Source organism: Benincasa hispida, chromosome 8, assembly GCF_027475165.1.
Source record: "Benincasa hispida cultivar pf3 chromosome 8, pf3_genome.v1.1, whole genome shotgun sequence".
NCBI lineage: Eukaryota > Viridiplantae > Streptophyta > Magnoliopsida > Cucurbitales > Cucurbitaceae > Benincasa > Benincasa hispida.
The window spans coordinates 53,966,902-53,993,758 of NC_143485.1; the positions used below are offsets into that span (position 1 = coordinate 53,966,902).

The 26,857-nt window shown below is 32.5% G+C and overlaps 1 protein-coding gene and 2 non-coding genes across 3 annotated transcripts; 2 read left to right on the top strand and 1 right to left on the bottom strand.

Annotated features, from left to right (window-relative positions):
* Positions 1 to 11,471: 11,471 nt before the first annotated feature.
* On the bottom strand, positions 11,472 to 18,815 carry GA2OX8 (gibberellin 2-oxidase 8). The gene is made up of 5 exons (XM_039038171.2): positions 18,678 to 18,815; positions 18,568 to 18,607; positions 14,463 to 14,914; positions 12,953 to 13,274; positions 11,472 to 11,907 (listed from the first exon to the last, which is right to left on the bottom strand). Exons 2-5 carry the CDS (start codon positions 18,586 to 18,588, stop codon positions 11,677 to 11,679), a joined length of 1,026 nt encoding a protein of 341 aa, XP_038894099.1. The 5' UTR covers positions 18,589 to 18,607; positions 18,678 to 18,815; the 3' UTR covers positions 11,472 to 11,676.
* A 3,110-nt stretch (positions 18,816 to 21,925) lies between these two features.
* LOC120084301 (small nucleolar RNA Z102/R77) lies at positions 21,926 to 22,001 on the top strand. The gene has a single exon (XR_005483665.1). It is a non-coding gene; the product is annotated as a small nucleolar RNA Z102/R77 (small nucleolar RNA).
* Positions 22,002 to 22,115: 114 nt separating this feature from the next.
* LOC120084302 (small nucleolar RNA Z102/R77) lies at positions 22,116 to 22,193 on the top strand. Its single transcript, XR_005483666.1, has one exon. It is a non-coding gene; the product is annotated as a small nucleolar RNA Z102/R77 (small nucleolar RNA).
* Positions 22,194 to 26,857: the final 4,664 nt, after the last annotated feature.

Genomic DNA, 26,857 nt, shown 5'->3' on the forward strand with positions numbered 1-26,857 from the left:
GCGCACGAGATGCGTCGTACGGACGGACGGACGCAGTGCTGCGTGTGCACAGGGTGTGGGCTGGCTATGCGTCTGGCTGACTCAATGCCTCACCAACGCAACCTTTGTTTCTTTTGATCTTCAATCAACTTGGCAGCCTAATAACTTAAATGTAACTCTCTAAATATTCTCTCAACACAAGATTTAAGTGATGGTATGAATAAATTCCTCTTGCCCAACCCCTCTATTTATAGCCATTCCAAACTCAACCCATGGTGACAACTCAACTCCCATTTGTCTCACCTTGGAGCTGCCAACACTCAGCCTACCCAGCCTAGCCTTGAGTTTTTCTCATTTCAGCATGCTAGCCAAAATCTCCTATTTTGCATGAAATCTCCTTCAATCATCTCCTGCTTGGGGTGATAAGACTTCAATTGCATGAAATTTCCTTTGTCCACCTCCTACTAGAATTTTGTGTGATCCTCTTTTTGCCACCTTAATCACGTAAATACTTCACATATTTCTCTACTTCAATTGTTTAAGACTTATGCTCGTACACCATTGGCATCCTCCCTTGAAGTTTTCCATCAATTAGCCTTACCCTTTATCCTTAACGCATAGTAATTCACCTTTCCTTCATCAAAGTCCCACTTAGCCAACGCATGAGTTGGCCATCACCAACGCATAAGGTGGCCGCTCACTCTCGACACATGGCTTGCTAGGTGTGTTTGCTCAGCCTACTAAGCATGGACACATGGTGCTGACCATCGACACATGGTGTGTTGCCTAGGCGATTGCGCGCTTGGTCGCATAGGCATGCTCGGCCGCATAGGCACTCTCGGCCGCGTGGGCATGTCTCGCAGCATGGGCGTACGCTTGGCATAGCGCATCGACGCATGGCTGCTCGGCAGACTCGGCAGCGCTTCGACGCATAGGATGGCTTGCCCGCTTGCCCGTTCGATGCATAGGAAGGGCACTCGGCATACACCATCGACGCATTGGCTGCGTGCTTGAAGCACGGCCTGTGCTCTTGTCCTTGACGCATGGCTGCGTGCTTGGCGCATGGCCTGTGCGCTTGGCTTCAACACATAGCCTGTGCGCCTAGCATGCTCACTCGACGCATGCTTCTTGCCTGTGTCCGCATGGCTCATGTATGCCTTTGCGTTGGTTGTATGCAACCCTTAGCCTTTTCTTCAAGTTTTCTTGCTTCCATCCTCCATGCCTTCTTGCGTCCAACATGTTTTAAGCCTTTCATAGGCGTTTAGATTTTTAGTCACCCTTTTTGGATAATTTTTGATGTTTTTCTCCCTTTGCCCCAATATCCTTACTTAGGATTTTTTCTATTTAACCTCCCACTTTAGATTTAGTGTTAGGGTCTTACATTTACCACCCGCTTAAAATAATTTCATCCTCGAAATTAAATGAAACTTAATTTACAATAGAACTTTTATTTAATAATTTGCCTCATACAGTTTTATTACACCACAACTTTCTATTCTAGTCTTCTAAAACTTTCTCTTTCCCTTTTCCCACCACCGACATATTGTTTTCCCTATCCTGAGTTAGTTCATATAGTTTTCCCAACGTCATTTTTCCTGTTTCATCTTTTCTCCCTCCTATAGTTCGTCCTCCTTCACCCGTCGTTGATCTTCCTCCCGGGTTATTTGGTGGTTGTACATTTCCAGTATCCATCAACTGAGGGCATTGTCGTTTAAAGTGTCCTGGTTTGCCACACTTAAAACACATGTGCGACCGTTCTTAGGTTTGTTCCCAACATCTTCCCCAGTGATATTTATTACAGATCAGGCATCTTGGTCTTTGGTTAACGCTCATCATTGACTCCTTTATTTGACTCTCACGTTCAGGGTCTGCTTTAGTGTTGGTAACTCCTCTTCTTTTCCATCCACTTCTGCTTTCTACCCTGGGGGTAAAATTCTTGGTTCTTCCCTCTGCCATCGACTCATTGATGAGTCTCTTTCTGATCTTACTTCTTCCGCCGTTAAACTTCTTTCTATTCTTATTGCGGCTTCTATTAGCTTTGTAAATTCTCCCCATTCCGCAGTTGCTGTAACAGGACTTCGAATCTCTTGTTTTAATTCTGTTTCAAACCTCCGACAGAGTTCCTTTTCATCTACCACTATGTTTAAAGCATACTTGGATAATTCCGTATACTTTAATTCATATTCTGCTACAATCATGTTTCCTTGCATGAGCTGTAGGAACTCATCTTGTTTCATATCCCTGAACGATCGGGGATAGAATCTTTTGAAAAATGCTTTTTGAAACTCCTCCCAACATATTTCTTCTTACTTACCTCTCTTATTCTTTAGTAGCTTCCACCAATCTTCTGCCTATTTTTGCAGTAAGAATATGGCAAGACATACCTTACGATTTTCAGGACATTTCATCACTTCGAAACATTTTTTCTATTTGATTCATCCATGCATCTGCATCTGCAGGATCTTTTGTTCCTTTAAAGTTTGTGGCTCCCAATGCCTTTAATCGTTCTATCCCATATTTCTTCTTGGGATTAGGTTGTATATTTTCTAAGCTTTGTTGGAGTTTTTGGGTAAATTTATCCATTTGTTCTTCCTCCCTGGATTTTTCTCTTGGATGGCTTGAGGCACTTTCACTTTCGTTTCCATAGGGTTGTCCCGTTCTACGTTTTCCACTTCTTAACATTTTGTCTAGAATCATTCACATATAAATTAGACATATGTTATCAACATACTATTTTTATTTATGAACATTGTTGCTATTTACATTAGTAGTTTTCTTCAGTCTATATAGTTACTTGTTTACTCATTCTCCGGTAGTCGTAAGTTTTCAAAGTTAAGGCGCATCCTCTCGTTTCTCCATACACACCTCTCTTGAACGTGTCCTATTTCCTTACAGAAAATACAAAATTTATAGGATTCCACGTTGTTAGAGTCATAAGTGGGTTGTTCCTCGAATTCGATCATGATACATCAAGGAATATCCTTCTTTCCTGCACGTGCCCATTCTTGGTCCACCATCAGTTCAGGCAGTATGTTGTTACTTCCTGAACTTGAACCTCCAGCCAGTTCTCGTTGATATTTTTCTTGAATCTCTCTTGTTTTTCTCTGAAAGGTATAACAATTTTTGTGGATATGGCCAACCTTGCCACACCCATAGCAAATTTCGGTCCCTTTCAGACACAGATCGCTATGATTTTTACCACACTGTGGACATCCTATGTTAGTTCGAGATTCCACCAAGTTTTCATTGTTCAAAGTAATAGGATACTCAGTATTATTATTCACACTATTCTCAGATCTTTCAAGGTTTTCTCCTGGGGTAGCACCGCAGTCTCCAGTTCACGTTCTGGAGTCATTCAACCATCAGTCTTGTCTACTCGGATTCATTTCCTACAGTGGACATTATTCAGGTTATTACTTACTAATTTCTTTATTTTCACTTCCTTTTTTTTCATGTTTTCCTATGTCCACTTATTATTCCTCATTTCTTTCTCCTAACCTTTCCTGTTTCTACTTTAGGTTTTTCCTAATATATTTCATTATATTTATTCCTTTTTAGGTTTTGACCTGGCCTAGTTTCTAATATTATCTGGCTTTCCTACTTTAGGTAAGCCTTTTCCTGATGCCGCTTTGGCTTTAACCTATCCCTTTTTCCTTTATTTTTCCTAAATTCTATTTATACTTATGCTAGACTCAACTTTTTCCCAGGTTTTACGTAAACCTTTGCTCTGATACCATGGATTATTTATACATGGATTATGCTTTCAGCACATTGTTTTGATTTCATCTGGTTTTTCTCAAAGATCAAATTGTTTTCCCTTTTACTTGGGCCTCAGTTTCATTAAATAAGCCCACATCTCGTTCACCTTCAGCTTCCAAGGCCTAACAAATTGGTATCAGAGCCTGCAAGAAAACTTCAAGATTAGTCAAAAACTAAAAGAAATTAAATCTTGGAGCTTTCGAAGTCAAAAGAAGTCAAAAAATGGCAGTAGCAAGATATGATATTGAAAAATTTGATGGGAAAGGAGATTTTAGCTTGTGGAAAGCCAATATTAAATCGATTTTAGGGCAACAAAGGGCACACAATGCCTTTGAAGACCCAACTAAACTACCTATCACAACAACTGAAGAAGAAAGGGAGAATATGGAGCTAATTGCTCATGGTACTCTTGTTCTAAACCTGTCAGATAGTGTACTGATGCGTTCTTTTATGAGATGAAATTATGAAATGAAATACGGTGATGGAAATGTGTTGAGCAACAAGTTTTCTCAGCAGAATCCAAGTGCAAACCCTACTGAGTTTCCTGGCAAGTCCATGGTCGAACTCAGGGACTAAGGAAAATGGTATGCAGTAATAATTTTCAAGAAGACTTTGTGGTAACCAATAAATCAAATAGTTGTTTGGGGTTGTTGTTTGCGGTATAAAATAAACATATGCGACGGAGTTACGAAAAGAGTAGATAATACGGAAAATGCGATGAGTATGCGGGGAATGGGTTGAGAAGGGGTTAACCTAACACTCCCTAGGATGCGTTCATGTTATGCAATCATGCAACACACATACAATAGCAAATCATCTCTCAATGCAAATGCTACAGCTTCTAGTACTACAATGCATGCGATATATGCGATGGGTCTATAGGACCTACACATAAGCCTCTATTCTTATCCATGCGATGACAACATTACACACACACAAATAAGGCGACCACATAATATCATAACCTATCTCTAGGGTGCATGCGATGCATGTTGGCAAATAGAGCTTATCTTTAAGTCCCTATCTCCTGCTTATGCAAATCTAATCTCTCTCTCGAGTCTAGATTCTAACCTAGCTCTTTCAAGTCTTAGGTTCTTTCTTTAGACTCTCTCTCGAGTAGCTCTAAAAGAGTGTTAGGCGCAGCATAAGACAAGATAATCGCATGCGATGAAGATCCTAGGTCATGTTAGCTTATTTCTTCTCAACCCATTCGATAAAGTTAGCTACTCATGCATGCTTTTAAGAGAGTGAACAGATGTAGAATAGCAAGTTCCATTTTATAGATAAAGAGTTGAAATACAAAATAACAATGCAAGATGAGAATAAAGAGCCTAGTAGCAATCTCTTACTTCCCAAGGCTTTTACTCTGTCTTTTCTACTCTGTTCAAAAGATATTCTCGCTCTCGCGAGAGTCGGCTCTCTCTTTGCTTTCCATGCCTCTGGGTTCTCTCTCGAGCTGACCAAAGCGATCTGTCGGCGTCTCTTCCCTTCTTTCGCTTTGCCTTCTAAATAAAAAGGAAAACTATGAACAAGGCTATTCTATCTAAGGGAAAATTCTCTAACTGTTCGAACTCCTTTACTGAAGGTTGGCTTCGGTATTTATAGAGCTTCGGGGTGAAAGGCATCTTCTCTCTTATGATTGCACTGATGGGATTGCATTAATTCTCTGTCTGATGCGCCGAATATTTGTCACCGAAAAGTTGAGTGTACTTGCTATAGTAGTTCGTTAGCGACTTGTCAACTTAATTCGGAATCGACCGTCATCAGCTTTTTGTCCCATCATGATTTATTGTGCTTTTCACCTAGATGCACCCACCATGTTGCAGCGACTTTATGCGGCAATCCTTCTGAGCATATATTTACGAGCATAAATCACCGCAAAGCCTTGCGGTAACGCTGCGCTTGACCATTGCTTTCTTCTGATCGCATTTTACGCTTTGCCTCAATGCATATTCTGCACAAAAATACAATAGTTAACTGTTTTTATGCGATAAATGCATGCGACCGCAATGTTATAAACTTAATGCTTTTTGGACGCAATCTTATATATTTTAGCAACACAAACCTGCATTGTTTAATAATTTAGCACTGTAATAACATGTATTTCTACCCGTTATCATGTACTAAGTCAGGTAATTGACCAAGGAACAGCCTTCAAGATGTGGACCAAATTGAATGGGTTGTACGAAACAAAGAACTTGTCGAACAAACTCTTCTTGAGAGAAAGGTTTTTCACCTTCAAGATGAGCTCCTCAAAGTCATTAACTGAAAATCTTGACAACTTCAAGAGAATCACAACAGAATTTAATACTCAAGATGAAGAGATTGGGGTCGATAATGAAGCCTTTTGTGCTTTTTAACTCACTTTCAGATTCTTACAAAGATGTTAAGACAGCTTTAAAGTATGGTAGAGACTTCTTATCAACTGATATAATAATTTCAGCCCTAAAAATCAGAGAAATTGAGCTTCTAACCAGCAAAGAAGAGAAACCAGATGTTGAGGGTTTATTTGTTAAAGGGAAGTCTAAACAAAGCAACAAAGAAAAAGGCAGGCATAATTCCACGGAAGAAGGTAAAGAAAAATCCAATTTTAGATGCAAATATTGTAAGAAGTCGGGGCATCTAATCAAGGATTGTAGAACCTTGAAATGGAGAAATAAATAAAAGAACAAATAGTCACAATCACAGCCTCAACAGAAAAACCAGCCAAGTCAGTCAGGAGAAGCCTCAGTCGGGGAGGATTCTTTTTTCTATTCAGATGCCCTAGCTATATCAAATCAAAAGACAGATGATGGATCAGATAAGAACCTAGATTGGATTCTAGACTTAGGGTGTTCTTTTCATATGACACCTCACAAGGACTGGTTCAAAGATATAAAGATCTGAATGAAGGCTCAGTATACATGGGTAATAATAACTCGTGTCTAATGATTGGTATCGGTTATGTTTCACTCAAACTTGAAGATGGGTCAGTCAAATTACTAAAAAATGTTAGATATGTGCCTAAATTGAAGAGGGACTTGATTTCACTAGGTATGCTTGATTCAATTGGTTGTGAATACAGAGGAAAGGAAGGCTACTGTGAAGTATTGAAGAATGGTATGCCTATTTTCAGAGGGATTGAAATAAATGGGGTCTATGTTGTTCAAGGAGTTCAGAAAGTGCATTCAGCATTAGTTGTGACTTCTAAAGAGCCTACTGAAGAAGATCTTTGGCACAAAAGACTTTCTCACATAAGTGCCAAAGGTCTACAAGCTCTTGCCAATCAAGAAATTCTACCTAAAGGAATTCATCAAAGCCTATCCTTCTGTGAGCATTGTGTGATAGATAAAGCTACAAGGCAGAGTTTTGTCAAGGCTCAACATACAACCAAGGCCATCCTTGATTATGTGCATTCGAACCTTTGGGGCTCTTCACCTTTCCAATCCTTTAGTGGAGCCAGGTATTTCTTAACCTTTGTTAATGATTACTCTAGGAAATACTGGATATTTTTCCTTAAAACTATGGATTTGGTATTTGAAAAGTTCAAAGAATGGAAGACTATGGTTGAAAAACAAATTAATAGCCAAATAAAGTGTCTTAGAACTGATAATGGGCTTGAGTTCTGTGCAGAAGAGTTTAATGTCTTTTGTAGGCAGTGGGGGATCATTAGACATAAGACTGTAAGATACACACCCCAGCAAAATGGGGTGGTAGAGAGATTAAATAGAATAATCATGGAGAGAGTGAGGAGTCTCTTATCAGATGCCATCCTTCTTGAGAAGTTTTGGGTTGAGGCAACACCTTATATTGTCTATACTCTCAATAGATGCCCTCATGCCTCTCTAGATCTACTTACTCCAGAACAAAGGTGGACCAAACATCCTTCTAATTTAAACAACCTAAGGGTGTTTGGTTGCATAGGTTTTGTACACCAGAACAAGGGGAAGTTAGCTACCCGAGCAATGAAATGTATGTTTTTGGATTTTACTGAAGGTGTGAAAAGCTTTAGATTGTGGCATCCTACAGAAAAAAGGTGTATAACAAGCAGACATGTCATCTTCAGGGAAACTAAAATGTTTAGGCAAAATCCTAATTCAAATGTTTCAGCACCTTAAGCAAAGTTTGATACAATTGAGGTGGAGTAGCTTCTAAATCCTACTTTTGATCCCTCAAGCTCAGAATCACATATTGATCAACTACCTTATCATGAAGAAGATAGAAGATGTTGTTTCTAATCTAGAGCAAGAAGAACCAGACTTAAGGGGTTATAGCCTAGCAAGAGATAGGCAAAGAAGAACTATAATGTCACCCTCAAGATATGATGATTATATCAATTTAGCTTTAAATGTTTCAGGTCTGAATAATGAACATGAACCCTCTACCTTTGAAGAGGCAGTAAGTTGTGCTAAAGCTAGAATGTGGATAGAGGTAATGAATGAAGAGGTTGAATCTCTTATAAAGAATGACACTTGGGAGTTGGTTCTCTTACCTAAAGGGTGCAAACCAATTGCATCCAAATGGGTTTATAATTACAAGGAAAGTGTCCCTAATGGTCAAGGACCTAGATATAAAGCTAGGCTGGTTGCAAAGGGATTCATTCAGAGATAAGGTGTTGACTACAATGATATTTTTCCCCTGTGGTCAAGCAAACATCTATCAGACTTCTATTGTCCATTGTGGCTCAACAAGACCTAGAGCTAGAGCAGCTTGATGTCAAAACAACCCTTCTACATGGCTTCTTAGATGAAATCATTCATATGAGTCAACCTAAAGGCTATGAAGTTAGAGGGAAAGAAGACCATTATTGTTTACTTGAAATGTCTATTTATGACCTTAAACAGTCTCCTAGGTGTTGGAACAGAAGATTCAATAATTTTATATAGAAGAATGGATTTACTAAGAGTTCTTATGATAGTTGTGTTTATATAAACACTAAAACCTATGCACATCCTATCTATCTACTCCTCTATGTAGATGATATGTTGCTATCAAGAACAACTATGAAAGACTTAAATCAAGTAAAAAACCTACTGAAATCAGAATTTGAAATGAAAGATATGGGTAATGCAAACAGAATTTTGGGCATTGATATTAACAGAGATAGAAAATCATACAAACTCAGCATTGATCAGATACAATATTGTGAAAAATTAATCAAGAAATATCACATGACAGAAGCTAAAGCAGTCAGCACTCCTATTGCAAATCATTTCAAACTTTTAGCAAAAAACTCACTAAAAGAGTCAGACATTGAACATTTGAAGATAATGTCAGCTATTTCCTATTCCCAAGTTGTGGGAAGTCTAATGTACCTAATAATTTTTACAGGCCAGATATTGCTTATGCTACAAGTCTGGTAAGTAGGTACATGGCTAATTCAGGTAAGAGGTATTAGGAGGCAACAAAGTGGATTATGAGGTATCTTAATAGCACTTTAAGTGCCAAACTACTATATCAACAAGCTTCAGGCAATGAACCAAAATTAATGGGCTATGTTGACTCTGACTACACTGGAGATTTAGATAAAAGACAATCTCTATCAGGTTATGTACATGTCTTCATATAAATCTAGCTACATGTCTATTTATAGTTTTTTTTATGTACAACGGTTGCAACAAACTTTGTAGAAGTTGATCTCATCATTTTCTTTAACAATATTTATGTTTTGTTATTGGGGGAAAAATGGTTAGGGAGGGAAGAAAGAATATATTTGTATTCGTTGTTCTAAATAGAAGAATATATTTGTATTTGTTGTTCTAAATAGAAGAATACATTTGTATTTATTGTTAAGTGGTTGGGAGAGGGAAGAAAGAATTAATGTTTCTATATTTATTGTGATATGATGAGTTTTTGTGATAATTAGAGTTGAAGTTATCTTAATTGTCATAATTATGTTCTAGACCAATTTATGACTCATAATATAAAATGGATTTATCATTTTATATAACCGATGAGTTTGCTTAAGTTTGATATTTAACTTTTGAAATTATTGAAAATATGTGAATTGTGTTTAAAAATAATTTGATATGTATCTCATTATATGTGTAGGACTAAATTGGAGCTGGTTGGTGATGTAACATTTTGGACATACCTTTTTTTTTTTTTAAGATCACTCGTTAGGTGAGACTATGTGCATAACTTTTTTCTTTTTGATATAACTAATTTTAGACTCTTTATTTTTTTTGTAATGGATATATGGTGGATTTTATGATCATCATTTTAGTATACAATACGATTAAGTTCCACTCCAATATATTTTTTAAAAACATTATTAAAATTTGCAACGTAACTAAAACGTCTCATATTGTGACTTTTAGTAAACGTAACTGATGCAAGGAACATAGGAACTTTGTATTAGTCAGAAAACGTCTCATGTTGCTTTTAGTAAACGTAGCATAATGCGACTTTCCGAAAACATCGCACATGCGACTTTCTGTAAATGTTGCATCATGCGACTTTAGGTAAAAATTGCAGAGTGTGACTTTTCAATAATGTTGCATATTGCGACTTTTTGTAAAAGTCGCATGATGCGACCTTTTCTACACGTCGCATATGTGACTTCTTATAAACGTCACATCGTGCGACTTCCTAACCAACGTCGCATCATGCGACTTTCTATAAAAGTTGCAGAGTGCGACGTTTAGAAAAGGTCGCATCATGCGACTTAATGCGATAGTTTTGTAGTGCCATTGCATCTTGCGACGTTTTCTAACAAATAGTCGCAAAACACATTCAGCTAGTCTTTAGCAACTAATGCATACGATGATCAAATTTAGTCACTGAAATGTTTTTGCAATGAATTTTGGTTTAGCAGCAAATGTTTTTAGTCACAAAAGGTCAAATTTCTTGTAGTGTACATTTAATTAAAATGTATATAAAATCACCAACAGAAATCAAATTTTAATTTTCAACTTATGCTTTAAGATATTCCAATCTCATACTTTTGTTTTTGCTTTTGGTTTCAACTAGAGTTCAACCAAGTATCTCCACAATGATATGATATTGTCCATTTGACATAAACCCTCGTGACTTTGCTTTTGGTTTTACCCAAAAAGCCTCATACCAATGGAGATAGTTGTTCTCATTTATATACCTATGATCTTCCCCTTATCTAACCAATGTGGGACTTTGGTCGTATTCCCAACAATATTAATGCGAAAATTAATTGTTCTTTTTTTTTTTTATGCTCTCAATTGCATATCTATATTTTTCTTTTTCTTTTTTTTTCTTTTTTGAAAAGATCACGTCTGTATATCATTAACGAATTAAGGATGAACAATTAAAGGTCTATCCTAATATATGAGGGTGTTATAGATTTTTTTTATCCTAGGTCATACGATAGATGTCTATCACAATCTATCGCTGATAAATAGCGAAATTTTTCTATATTTATAAATAAGTTGACTCATTTTCTTTTATTTAAAAACAGACACATATATATGTATATATATAATATTTAACACATTTAAGGAAACAAAAGATCTTTTTTTATTTGACAATACAACAAGACCACACATGAGTTACTCCCTAATTGTCTCATTACAAATGAGAGGGAGAATTCTATATCGAAAAACATGTTTTCAAATCAAAGAATCACCATGATAGAAAGTTAAAGCTACAAGGGTATGGAAAAGTTTGTTATTCTTTAATTCTCTACTACATTTCTTTCCCTTTTAGCCTTACAAATTAAAATATAAATTAAAAAAGAAAAAAAAAAGGCTCAACTACTTTGAAAAGAAAAGGTGTGCGCATCAAGAAAAATACTGAAATATTGGATCCATTTACTAACATTTTATCTAATAGTCTACCCACAATTTGACATGTGACAAAATTTTCATACTCTTTTTTTTTTTAATATACATATATGAGTGTTGCTCTTATGTGTCAAGCCAAAACTACTGTAACGACAATATTAAAAAAGGAAAAAAAAAATGAAAGAGATTAAATGTGTTTTCATTACAAGACAAATCTAGGCAAGCCAATCTTGTGGCCATGCTTCCGAACATCTTCTTGAACCTGATTCCTGAATTCCCTAAAACTAAACCTTCTATAAACCCCTGGCTCGCACTTGCTTTTTATTACTGTCTCGCTCCATGGACACAAGAAATAAGCTATTGAATATCTCTCCACTTTCGAGTTTGTCACAACTCGATGCTCTACGCTTTTGTAAACATCGTTACTCCAAGCCTGCACTTCCCCAATCAAACAAACCATATATTATAAAATATAACCCTTTCTTTTCCCTTTTATAAATTCTATTCTTTTTTTTTTTTTTTAACATTCAATTATAAAAATTATCCTTCATTCTGTATTTCATATGACCTTTTCAAATTTTCATAAATATCCCCTTTCAAAAAGAATTCAAAAATATTTTCACAGTTAGTTTTGGAGAGACGTCATTAGTGTTTTGTTTTAAAACTACCTCTAAAATACTCTGAAACTTTTTTTAAAAAAATAAAATTACAACATATGAACGTACCATTTATACTTTGTTGCAAAAAAATTCTAAAATTAAAAAATGCTCCTACCGTTACTATAGTGATATTTTTCTTTGAAGTTTGAGTTCTAAAAGAATTTAATTTTATAACAAAATAAATAGATAGTCTCATTTTCTTTTTATATAGATACTTTCTTTTTCTCCAATTTTTCCAATTTATACATCATTTTTCTCAACAATTTAAGTAAAGCCTAAAACTTTAAAAGGGATTATAAATAGCCAAATAAAAAATATCTATTTTACTAACCCACACACAACTATTAATGTAAAATCTTGTTAAAACATTTTAAGTCTTAAAATTTTTTGGTGTTTCCACTATTCTCTTAGTTCTTATTATAGTCCATATATCTTAATTGAAATTGGTTATTTTATTTATTTCTTTATTTTCGATAAACAAATGTCAAACAGTTAACAAAAAAAAAAAGTAGTAAAAAGATATTGAAGAAGAGAGGAGAAAAAAAAAAAGAAGAAAAATATAAATGTAAAGGGTATTGATAGTTTCTATTCATATATTCATAATAAAGATATTTTTGAACTTTTTTAAAATTTAAAGATAAAATTGAATAGTATCTTTTATAGAAAATACTAACGATTTTCATCCAAAACCAAGAATAAGAATATTTTTTAATTTATTTTAGAAGTTTAAAAGTTTTTTAAAAATTTTAAAAGTTCGTATTTTTTGACACAAAATATAAAATACCGAAGATTATGTGTAATTTAGCAATATTTTACTACCTGAAATAAGTCTCCGATGTTGACAATAAGGGCGTCGGGATTAGGTTTGACGGCGACCCACTTCCCGTCTTTGACCAACTCCAAGCCGCCGACTTGATCTTGGTGAAGAATCGTCAGAAAATCGCTGTCGGTGTGTGGCATTAGACCGAATATTTGACCCGGAACCGGACATGGCGGGTACCGGTTCATTCGGAGATAGCACGTGCTCGGCACACAATTCTCAACGAAGAATTTTGCGCTTCTACCCAAATTCTCTCCCAATATCGCTGCTAGCTTCTGCGCCAACCTCGAAACTTTTCCCGCAAATTCTTCCATTGTTGACCTGGATCCATATTTTTTCATTTCTTTTATTTCTAGCCAATTAATTTTAATTTCACCATTTATCAATTATCATTATATTTTTCGCCTCTATGCTATGTATCGTATCAAAGAATTTAATCTATGCTACCCCAAGATTAAGGAGAATATCAAAGTACATATATTATTCTTCTACCTCTCTCATTTAAACCTTTCATTTATTTTTTTCCCTTCTTTTCTAATATATTATTCGATTCGAACGTAATATTCAACCGATCTATTGAAGATACATAAGAGGTAGAAAAGAAGAACGACAGTAAAAAATAAATATAACTATTTAATGTAGGTTCAAAATTTATTCTACCTACTAATATGTGTGTTAAAAGTATAATTTTTTAACATTATGGACTCTTTCATTTTATTCTAACTCCTCGCATAATGCATGTATAGACATTTCTAACTATATGCATGCATAAGTTGGGAGAAAAAGAAAGTAGATAGGATACACTTTAAAAATATTCAAAAACTGCTAAAATTAAGGTTTAAAACATTTTCACTTATCTTATTTTGGTTTTCATTTTTTGTTTTTAAAATTAGGTTGTTTTTCTCGCTTTTTGTTTTAAGTTTTTAGTTACAAAAATGTGAAGTTTCATTTCAAAATAAATTGATAACGAAAAATAGTAACCATATATCTTATTAGAAATTATGAGGTCCTCTTCATCTTTTATATATATGATCTTTAACAAGCCCTCAATATGAAAATCTTTTTTTTTATAAAATATTTGTTTTACTTCATGGACATTAATAATATATTAGATAAAAAAAATACATCTCAAAATTAACTAATAATAAAAGTGTAAGAATAATTCATACACGTATTTTACATATATTATGAGGTTTCTTCATTTTTTTCGATATTTCAACAATTTTCTCCTTTTCTTTGAAAAAAAAATTCAAAAACCAAAATTTCAAGTTTCTAAAAACTATTATTTCTAGTTTTATTTTTTTAGAATTTTGCTTGATTTTTTAAAATAGTAGATGATAAAACAACAAAATCATGTGTAAACATTGTGTTTATTAGAATAATTTTTTAGAATATATAAATATATATAATAGTTATGAGCAAAAGTTTAAGTTGGGGTTTGTTTCATATTCGATTAAATTCAAGCAATTTTCGTAAAAAATGGGGAAAAGAATTGGGATAGTTGTATACCTGAGTTCATCGGAGCCGTTGGATCCAAGAATATCAGAGAGAGAAACATGGAAAGCTTCAGACCAAGAGAGTTGGGTGATTGAAGTGGCGGAGGGGGTTCCCCAACGGTAACTTCCGGCGGAGAAATTCAAAAACTGATCCTCTTTACTCTTACGCTCAAACGGCTGCTTGAAAAGCTCCATTTGTTTGGCTCTCATTTTTGCCAAAAGCTGATTTGAAATCCCATGATTCAGTACTTGAAAGAAACCCCATTCCTTAGAAGCTTTTATTATATCCTTTTTGCACTCTTCCACTTCCACCGCCGCCACCGCCTTCAAACGCCTCAAATCAACCACCGGAAGCTCCCATTCCTCCACCGTCACCACCTCGCTTCCCCTAGGCACCGCCGCCGTTTCGCCCAACAGGGCCTTGTAAGCCTCGTGAAATGGTGGATCCATGGCCACGTTTGCTGACTGATATAAATTATGACAAAATTAAAAAGAGGTGATTATCAAGTATATTGTATAACAAGACAAATCAATCGGAGAAATAGAAGACAAATTAAGAGGGCGAAAAATCAAAGATAAAGACACCTTTTTTCTTTTCTTTATTTTATTTTATTTTTTTCTTGTTGGTCTTTGGCTTCTGTTGTTTACATTTATAAAGTGCATAGGGTTAGCACAAATATTTTCACCGTCTTTTCTTTTTCTTTTTCTTTTTCTTCTTTTCTGAAATTTAAGGAAAATCACAAAACACGATATCTTTATAAGGAAAAAGAATATTTGTGTTCAAATATGATTAGAGTTTTGTTCAAAAACCTCCTCCTTGCACCCATCTTTTCTACGACCAAATCAGCACCTAATAACATAATATGTTATGTGACAAAATTTATATTTTCTTTTTAGTGCATAAGAAAAATAGATAGCATAGAATTAGATGTAATCTAATCATTGCTATTTTGTCTATCACTTTTAAAGATATTTGGCTCAATTAGTTAGAGTGGACAAATTTGCTTGGACAAGAAAATTGTGGACCCTACACTTATATAACGTCAATTTTAAGTTTTTTTTCAATTATATACAATGTCTAACTTTTAAAAGAAGTATGTATATTATAGACTCCACGACTTCACAATCAACTTCTTGTCACATTTTCAACATTGGTTTCATTTTGATATGTGTATATAACTTCAAAACTACTATTTTGGTCAATTTTTCGTCTTCTACTTTCAAAAGTATAATATTTATTAGTCTCCAAAAAGTGATTATTTTCATTATTCCTTTTCTTAATTTATCTTATTTTCTTTTTTACACCCAAGTAAATTTTTTAGAAAATAACTACTAACTACAACTTTATATTAAAGAATTGTTAGCAAAACATTTTCACAAAATAGACTTTTCCAAAAGATAAGTATAAAAATTGAGTAATAATTAGGTATACTCGGAATTCCAATCAAATTTAAAAAGACGTCGAATGAAAAAAGAAAACTATTACATGCAAATGTAAAACTCGTTAGATCACTAATGGACTTGAAAATATAAGCATAACCCAAAATGCATGGATGCATGGGTAATATTCAACAATTTAATCAAAATTGAAAAGTAGATAGAATAAAATAAATATGTGAAAGAATAAAATAAACGTAAAAGGCATTTATAGAAACCCATAGTTTCAATAAGAATTGTAGAATTCTTTAAAGTAAAGTTACTGACCATGTAGAAATAAATAAAAAATATTGTATGAATTTGTGACAGAAAAAAGAAAGAAAGTCAAATATTTGAATGTCGTTTGTTAATTAAAAGGGATCAGGTGCTGGAAGGAACGAGAAGAAGTACAGTGCATGTCAGTTTGCCATGTAATAAAGAGGCCATCTCTGAATATTACATGTGACTTTGCCTCAATATTCAAATGTTTATTTATTATTATTATTATTATTATTTGCCAATTCATACCCCAAAAAGTGTAGATCTATTCTATTGTTTGGGACAAAGTTGTGACAGTTTTTATGTGTAATTTTTGTTTCCATCTTCAATATATGAAATTAATTCAAATGTATTGTATTGGTTTAATTAATTGGTGTTTTCAATCCTAAATTTGAATCCTATTTTATCTCTATTATTTGTTTCCCAATATTTTGACCATTTCTAATCTTACGAAGGTGTACATCAATCAAAATAATCTTTAATGTCTATCTATAATGTAACCTAGGTCAATATATATATATATATATATACAATACTCAATAGGTTGTGTATAATATGACATCTACTATGTGTGTATTTCAACATAATATAAAATAAATTTTACAGATAAATATTTTTTTCTCTTTATTAAGAAAATATTACATCATAAATACAATAATGTATTTAACGAAAGTCTTAAAAACTATAGAACTGTAGAAGTATTAAGTATTATAAGTATAGGTCAGTATTTATTTTTTTTATTTGCCAAAGGGCCATATATTCTTTTCATTTTTTTTTAATATCATATACATATATGTAATTTAAAAAAAAAAATTGATTTCTTTCGAGGTTTCTAACTTTTAGAATTTATATGAAAAAGTGGAAGTATTTAACGAAGCTTGGTGTCCATATGTCTCTTCGTACGCATATACTTTTCAAAACGAGAGACCCACTAAATGATCAACTAATTATTGTGGCCACAACGTCGATTTACAACACAATAAAAATAATAATAATTATTATTATTATTATTATTGTCCCTTGACCAATAATTCAATATTTTATTTCTTCAAAAAAAAAAGAATATTAAATTTTATTTCTTGAGATGACTAGGCGTAGGCCAAGGGCTTTTATTGACTGAATATCGCATTCAAAATATTTATATATACACATATAATCTCAATCTTGACCCCTTTCAAGAAGTATATGACTTTTTTTTTCTTTTAAAGATATTATTATTTCTATCTCATTTTAGTTCAATTATAATTAACATATACTCATTTTCTAAAGATGAAAATTTGATTTTCTTATAATATTAGGTTAAAAAAATAACATAAAACCATAAAGACTTTTAAAAGTAAAATTGTAAAAGATTATTTTTCTTTATTTACCTATTTATGTGCTTCTAGTATTAGGCAGTCTAGTTCAAATAAAAGAAAAGCATTAAGACAGTCATTGAGAAAAGAATTTTCAAAGCAATGTTTTTTAGAAAAAAAAAAAAAAAAGAAAGAAAACAGTAATATAATATAAACATTATGTCAGTTGAGCTACGTTCTTGTTGGTAAATATTTTACCTTAAATATTGTACGAGTAGTAATTTAGTATTTTCTGAAAACAAATTACTTTAAAGATGTGTTTTGACACGACATATAAATATATATCAACGATGATCCAACAAAAAAAGGTAGAACATGATAATTTCCTTTAAAATGGTTAGTTTTAATTTATCTGGTACGTAATATCATCATTTATTATTATTTAGCAATGATAATGTTAATAAGGATGACGTAGTAATAAATTGCTTAAAATTCAATATGCGTAGAGTAAATAATAAATAATAAATGAAGCATTATTCTTGTAATATACAACCGTACGGCAATTCTTTGATGGGACGTGGCTGTAATATGGAAAATACAGCAAATAAAGATAAAGATGACAGCCAGATTCGTGTCCATCTTAGGAACCAAGGGCTTGATTTAACGTCAAACCCCCGTAATTTTAATTGTGTTTGTAAATATAAAAGTTACCAATTTTAAGTGCAATAATTTAGCAACTACTCAATCATTACAAAAAGAGAATTTATTTGATATATATATATAATATAAAAAGACTATTATTTAGATACTTGGAACATCTCTGAAAAAACAAAGAGCGACAATTACAGTTAAATTATGAAGCTATTTATATATTACTATAAATCGGGAAAGATCTAAAATGGCCAAACATATGGTTCAATGTGTGCCCATTCTTGTGTACAGACACAACAGCTCTTAACAAAACGAATAAACAAAAGTAGTTGGAAAAAAAAAAAAACTAGAGAGAAGCTAAATCTAGCTACGCTATCCTTCTCCACTACTTTTATATTATATTATCTGTCATTTTCTTAATATATAAGAAAGTCAACTCGAATATAGTTCAATTGATATAAATGAAAACTAAATTACCTGGTTTAGAGTGTGTACCATACTTAGTTGTTGAAATATTCTGTAAAGAAAAAACGAAGAGATTAATATAGGTAAACGAGCTATATGAAATGAGATAATATGATTTTTACCTTGGAAAATGGAAAAGGAAATGTCACTTTCAAGGAGAGAGGAAATGAAAATGATGAAAGTATAGTAATATAAAAGGGAAAAGGGCTGGGAAATATATAATTGGAGAGAGTGTGACAGAATGAGATGGGGGAGGGAAAGTTAGTTAGTTATATAGGGAAATGAAAGTAATGAGAATGGTTGGATAGAAGATAGGAAAATGAATGGAAAAATGAATGGACAGAGAAATTCAACGTAAACTCACTCACAAATCTCAATATCTAAGCACACCCCTATACTATTCTCTACACACTACACACACGGACACATAAATATAGATAGATATTTTTGAAATGGTTAAAATCAGAAAATTAATTTTAATAATTAAGAAAATGACAAAAAGGGGGAGAGGAAATTGAAGAAAAGGGGTATGAAGAGAGAATGAACACGCGGCTCACGTTGGGATCATAGAAAAATATATTTAAAAGAGAATGTGTTAAATTTGGGGGAATATTAATTACTTTTTACTGGAGCTGAAGAGACAAGGGCAAATTAATTAAAACTAGGGAACGCAAATTAGAGAAAAGAGAGACTTGGTTCAATATGCACCATTTGAAAAAATTCGAAATTATATAATATATAAATATATTCAAAAAAATGAAACGATGGAGTGATGAGTGAATATATGTACTGGACACGACCCGCTCAAGAATTGAGACATCATTCCATGTCTAATCCATACGTGGCCAAATGTAGAATCACATGCATGCAGCGCTAAAGTAATTCTCTTTTTTCTATTCACATTGTTACCTGTAAAATTCTTCCTAATTTTCTTTTTCCAAAAATATCAATTTATACTTCTAAATTTTATGAATTGTATCATTTTAAGTGTATTAATTTATACGTAAAACTTATAATTGTATCGATTGAATTCATATACTTTAATGAATGACTCAATTTAGGATCCGTTTGGATTGGCTTTAGATTTTTTTTTTAAAAAAAGACTGATTTTTATCTAAGCACTTTTGATAAAAACTTATTAAAATATATTTCAAAACTTATTTTGAGTGGTTGTAAAATAATCAATTTTTTCCCAAAATGACATTTTTAAAATTAAATACTTAAAAATGTATTCCAAGCACACCCTTAAACTCTAGTTAGAATATCTTTGAGAATTGTCCACATTTTTACTTAATTGTCTATTTTGTAAGACCGACGTTTGATGAAGTCTACAAAAATTTGAGAATGAATGCATTGATGATTTTTAAAAGATAATTGTAATGACATGTCCAAATTTGAGATTTATGAAAATTTAGGAACTTAATTGACTCAAAATCATAAGTTTCACCCAATATTGGTCGAATGAAGAAATTTAGAAGATGATGTAAATTAATATATTTACAAAAGTTCAAGATTTAAATAGATACCATTATAATTTAAATTTTACTTGATAAAACTCCTAAAATTTTAGAAAGAAAGAAATAATTGCACTTTCAAGAACACCACCAGCAACAACGTGCAAATTTGGAAAACTATTATTAGAAAGCCCTTTGGGTTTTTAGTCAAATAGATCAAAGTTTTTTAGATATTACACAACTCTTCATCTATTGCATTGAAGTTATATGCCTTTTTTTTTATAACTTTGTTGTATGTTTGTCACATATTGGCCTATTAACGAAGTATTCCTTTTCTTTTAAAAAAAAAAAAAAAATTATATTTGCACTAAAGAAAAAAAATGTAAGAAAAAACATTCATACACTAACAACCATTAGGCCAACTAACCCTATCCACTAACCAACTCTTGGACTTGATAGCTCAAGAATTAAAAGATAAATCTTTGATCAATATACTCTCCTCACCACAAAAATTTTTAGTTTTAATGTCGGTGAAAAAATAAAAATAGATGTATAATATCGATTTTTTTTTAAAAAAATGGATATTTAATGTTGGTTTTAAACCGACATTAAAGATAGGCTACAATGTTAGTTTAAACTGACATTGCAGATACCCATATTTTTCCCTTTAGTAAAAAAATATCCTCTCTTCCATTTCACTATCATTCTTCTCTCTCCTTTCTCACTTCTCGGCATCAAACTCTCTTACCCTTGACTGATCATCACCGTTCGTCGTTGCCCATTTGTCTTGGAGGTTTAGCTTGTGCTATTTTGAGCTCGTGCAGGTCCATTATCACTTCATGCAGCTCGTGCGTATAGGTCGTCGTTCAACTCGTGCAGATTTGTCAGATCCCTGACGTTGGTCAGCTCGTCGTCTGCAGTCCGTTTGCCATCGTGCAAGTTCGTTCCAGTCGTGCAGATCTCCAACGACAAGCATAGAGATATTTGCCTAATATTCCCCAGATCTCCGATATCGTGCAGGTTCGTCGCCGACGTCGAATTTGTAGATCTGGTCATTGGCTTTTTCGATCCTGTCATCTATTTGCCTGACCTACTCGTGGGTCTTCTGATCCGATCATTAGCAAAATCTATTGCTTTTCTGATTTTTAAAATCTTCCATTGCTTCTTTTATCATCATCACTCACTCCCACATGCATCGAAGAAATGCTTCAATCTTCAAATTTCGAGCTTGCTGCACCTCCATGAATAATCCCAAGATGAATGTTTCCTTCTCTCTTCCTCCTTTCATTCATCCTGATTCTCTATTTCATTTTTCTCACTTTTCTGTGTCTCCCTTTTTGAATAAGGGTATTGCAAGGGAACTCAGATGTTGTGTTGCTTCGTCTCTCAACAACAGTTGCGATTTCGCTTTTGTTTTGGTGCTCAGATCTCATTACCTTTTTTACTTTTCTTTTTTCTTTCATAGCTTTATTCATCTTTTCTCTTTTTCTTTGTGTTTATCTTTTATTAATCTAGATTTGGTTTTTCAACTTCTACTTTGTCTCTAATGAGCTTTTAATTTGCTTTGGGAGTGTAGATGCTTTCTTTCTTTTCACTTTTTTCTTTCTTTCTAAATATCTGAAGATCTTTTCACTATTGCTTTGCAATCAACTACAACGCTTCCAAAATCCATACTTTTTTTTTTTCCAATATTTATGCTTTTGTTTTTGTTTCATCTATTTACCTAATTGTTTGTTTGCTAATATGATCTCAATCTCATATGCTTTCAATTTTGATTTCTATTTGTGATTTTTGTATCTATTTTGTGTTTCTCTTAATTTTAGTAAGATGATTTTCCTTCTGGCAAGATTATTCTTTTTATTGTTTGGATTTTTTTAAATTGAGTTTTTAAATATTTCCAACATTCTAATTCTGAAGAATGAAATGATGAGCTTTGTTGTTTTGATTGTCGCGATGATGGTAATTTTTAGGATAAGCTGTAGTTGATCATTCTCGCTACAATTGATATTGTTTTTGTGGGTCTCGTTTTATAGCATCAATTCACTTTATTGTTTTTCATATTTGTTCTTCTTTCGGTTTAAATATTCTTATAGTTCAAATTGTTAAAAATGAAAGAAGGAACATTATTCTAGTTTTGATTGATATCATGATGGCAATTGTTGTATTAGCTCTATCTAATCATTCTTAATATTATTTTGGGCATCATTTCATCTCCTACTTAAAATTTTATTTCTTTCTTTATGGCTTTGAAATTCTAGATTAAATGCAATTAAGGATGTTTTATGGCTTATTCCCCAAAAGAGGGGAAAAAAGGGTGGTTTTAGCTTAATGTCTTGTATTATCTTATCTTATTAACTTTGTATTTCTCTAGCTGATCAATCTTAGTGCGATTGATTTTGATATTCTGGGTCTGTTTTTTTAGTTTCATTTCTTTTTCGTTTTCTTTTCAATTCTGTTTTGTTGTTTAGTTCTTGTCGGTGTGGCGAGAGACCAAGTTTGAGAGTTAGATCGTTGTAATTATGTTTTCCAATGAGCTTGAGGATACAAAGTATGAGATTCCTTCCATAATTGATGTATTCTGAATTTCTTTTTGGATTAAATTTAAGTTGATTTCGCTGGGAAACAGGATGGGGATTGAATGTTTGATTGCTTTAATCCTAGATTGATATCGGCTACTACTATTTCTGACTTTGAGTTTGTGATTTTTTCATTGTGTTCAAGTGAAAGGTTGAAGGAGAAAGAAGAAACATATTGTAAGTTGGTACATGAGGTATATTTAATAATCCACAATAGAATATCATTAATTGATGGCTTTCGTCAAATACATCAAATGAATTAGGGTTTTTTTTCTCTCTTGGGTTTTTTTTTTTTTTTAATTTGTTTGTTTTTTATGTTCAACTACTTCTTGAACCATTTACTTTTTTGCTTGAATATCTCTTTGTTAAGAGTGTGTACTTGTGGTATAACATGTTTCTCGATGTTTTGCTTGTTAGTTGATTTTACTATACAAAAATGGTATTCATTTGTAGAATCAGTTGGCTTTAGAGGGTGTTAGATTAGCGAGTTGGCTAGAGAACAGTTCTTAAAGGTGTTCTATACTTCTATTTTAGTTATTTTCTAAACATTACTTCAAGCTTCTATTTTCAATTATTCTATTTTATATTTATTTTTCTTATTAACTTTTGGTTACGTTTAAATTGACTAATGATTAAATTGGGTTCTAAGTTTCCATTATTGTAAATAAGTTAGTTGTGAAAATCAATCAAGTATATACAAAATGCTAAACAATTTTGAAGTTTGAACTCCAAAAAATCTTGTTCTTGTTGTTAAGGATCTATTGGACTCTCCTAGCAGCAATTTAAGTAAGTAAAATTGTACTTCTTGGTCTTGTGCACTAGTTATGTGAGGCTTGAGATGATTTTCCATTTTTAAGTTCAAGTTAAGGTTTCTCTAGAATTACTATGTTGATTTTGAGTATTTGTTAATTTTTAAAGATAAGAACGTTTTTTTTTTAAAATTATTTTTGTTGTTCTCTTCTAGCATATGATTTTTATTGTTCTCTTCTAGCATATGATTTTGATTTTTTGTTTTGTTTGTACATTCCCTTTTAGTTGTAGTGGGTGGTTGCTTCTCCAATACATTATTTTTCCATGTTGTTCTAGAAGGAATCACTTTCATGGCCTACACCCAAGTCCAAATGCTGCCTTTAATGAGGATTAAGGTAAATGTTAATTACTGACCATCAGTTGTTGAAGCTAAAGTGTTTGTCTTTGGACAAAACTGGGAGTCAAATTAGTCGGTAAATATTGAGTGGCTCTTTTGATATGATCATTGATACTTACAAGATTCTTTCTTCTGTTATTTGAGCATGGAGAGTTGTAGTTTTGAAGGAAACAAATTAGAGTTAATTCATATAGGCTTTTTTCTTGTCATTTCGTTTCTACCATAGCAATTAGTTGTCCTCACTTCCAAAATTTCAACCAAGTAGTAGAATTCTAGACTACTCAATGCATTTTAAGGTATTTTTGGAATACTTTAATTGGTACTTTTCTTAGAAGTGTTTATAGGAAACATTTTCACATCAAAACAATACTTGTAAGTCATTTTAAACTCATTCATAATTACTCTAAGGTTCACTTGTACTTTATATGCTTAAATTACATGAGAATTCAATATTTATTTTACATTACCATCATAGTTTTATGTTTGGCAAGCTTGCATTTATTTGTTATCTCATTAGTTTTTCTATTACTCTTCACTTAGGGTAATATTATGTTCTGTTTTTTACTTATTTGTCCAAATTGTTGTTTTATCTACTCTATAGGTGGGAGAATAGTCTTTAATTCCAAAAATTGACATAAAAAAAACTCAGAAAGATATGGTTGAACACTCCTCATTTATCTTCAGCTTATTTTTAGTCATTTTAACCATTTTGTAATTAATTTATTTTGAATTCTATTCTTATGTTCAACTTAGCATGTATACTCTATTTGTTCAATGTAGAATATATTTGTATACTTCATGGTTGATATATAACGATTTGCTGTTGAAACCATATGGAGTTGATTTGGATGAAAAATGTGTATTATCTTGGTTTTGGAGTTAAATTATCATCCAATTTTTCTTTTGTAACTTATAGGGGATTTGCAAAAATAATTAACATTTTATTTTGTGCATGTACAGGTAAAAGAAAAATATTATTGATTGTTGTACGTATATATAGTAGTAATATATATATATATATAATATATATATATATATATCATTCTTTCCATGACAAAATGACGATAGACATTTAATATTGGACAATTACTGGCAAAAAGTAGGTGAAAACCTGACATTGAAGATAATATTCAATAGAATTTGATGTCAGTTGAAAACTAACATAATTTGATGTCAGTTGAAAACCGATATTGAAAATAGAATTTGATGTCGGTTGAAAACTAACATTGAAGATAATTGACATTGAAATCTTGGCCATATATAATGTCGGTTTTAAACTGATATTAAAGACAACCGATATTAAAGACCTTTTATAACAAGATCTTTGATGTCGGTTGATTTCTATAATATCGATTTTCAACCAATATTGTATCCCTATAACGTCAGCTTTAAACCGACATTAAAGTCCAATTTTATAGCCGTGCATATAAATAACTCCCAATTGAGTTAATTTCTTCCTCTAGTTTGAAGCACATGTAGGTCGAGCGAACTGTCCCTTTCTTATAAGTATACATACATATATATATATATATAAATTATACTATACGTAGAGTATAGGTGGGGGAGAATTTGAAGGGGACATGCAAGCCATGTGCGTTGTTTAGGTGATAATGAAAGGGCTTCGGATTGGAAAAGGAAGGAGGCATAGGACCACACCCAGTATCTTTGCCACTCATTGGACTCTCTCTCTCTCTTTTTTTTTTTTTTTAAAAAAAAAACAATAATAAAATTAAATAAAATTAAATAATTAAATTAAATTAAATAAAAAGAAAAAGTCTTCCCTGCATTTCTCCCAAAAATATCTCCAATTTTTAATTGCATTTATTTATTTTTATTTGAAAATGATAAAATCTTACATGTGATTCTTTGCTGCCTGCTCCACAATATTTGACCATATTTTAGTCGGCAAACCCACAAGCTTCTCAACAAATTAATAAACCTCACCACCCCAATCATTCTTTTTTTCCCTTAAATCGTTTTTTTAGATACAAAACTCTAACATTTGTTTGCCCACCACAATTCCTATTATACATTCCAATAATATAGAATAGTCGGCTAAATTATTCAATCTCTCCTCAAATAATTCAATTCAATTTCAACAATAATAAATATATATATAATATATATATATATTATTTTATGATAGACGACTAAAATTGTGTGTGTTATGAGTGATTTTGGACTAAAGAGTACAATTGAAATTTAAAAGCAACAAGGTCTCAAGAAGAAGGGTGATATGAGCCAAAAGTGGAAATTGAGGACCAAGATGGACCAAAGAAAATAGGACTGACTATTTTTCTTGGTCCTGATCACCCAAGCCAGTTGCTCGACCTTGACCTCGCCAAATGTCTAATGGGGCATGATGCATGCCCCTAATCGAGAGAACGTTTTGAGTTCCTGCTATGGTCCAAATAGGATGCTCGGCTGAGGCTGACCTAAGCCGAACATAAAACTAGGCCCGCTTTTTGGCCCGTAGGTCATCAAGTTATCCTAAGCCGATTCTGAAACCTTAGGGAATAACCTAGGTCAAATATTAAATGTGTAAATCTTGTTCTTGTTTTGAGAATAAGGCAAGAGATCTATCTTTTACCCTTCCTAACTCTTATCTATATAAACATTGAAGTGGGAGCATCGAACTTCTAATTTCGAAATTGATAGTACAAGTATTATGCAAGTTGAGCAATGCCATAAGTTACAAAAACTAAAGTTTATGAACTAAACTAAGGGTGTATCTGGAATATATTTTTAAGTGTCTAATTTAAAAAATAAGCAATTTTGGAAGAAATTAGAGTGTTTGACAACCACTCAAAATAGTTTTTTATGTGTATTTTAATCCATTTTTATCTGGAGTGTTTAAATAAAAATGAGTTTTTTGAAAAACACTTTTTTCTTAAGTTAATTCTAACTAGTCCTACAATGGATGAACCAAAGGAATTATTAACGTTTTGATTAATTAGTTTGTATTAAACAAATTTGTTGATTACATAATCTCTTGAGAATTGTGGATTGGATTAATACAAATCTCTGATGATAAAGACTTCTACTAGAAATTACTTGAGAGATGATGAGTAGAGAGAGTGATAGGGTCAGGTAGGCGTAGGTATCTCCCACATGTGCGAATATTC

Coding starts and splice junctions, on each gene's coding strand:
- GA2OX8 (XM_039038171.2), bottom strand. CDS start 18,588: ATGGTACACACTCTAAACCAG. Junction 14,915..18,567: donor TGGTACACACTCTAAACCAG/GTAATTTAGTTT, acceptor AATTTATATCAG/TCAGCAAACGTGGCCATGGA. Junction 13,275..14,462: donor AACGGCTCCGATGAACTCAG/GTATACAACTAT, acceptor ATATGGATCCAG/GTCAACAATGGAAGAATTTG.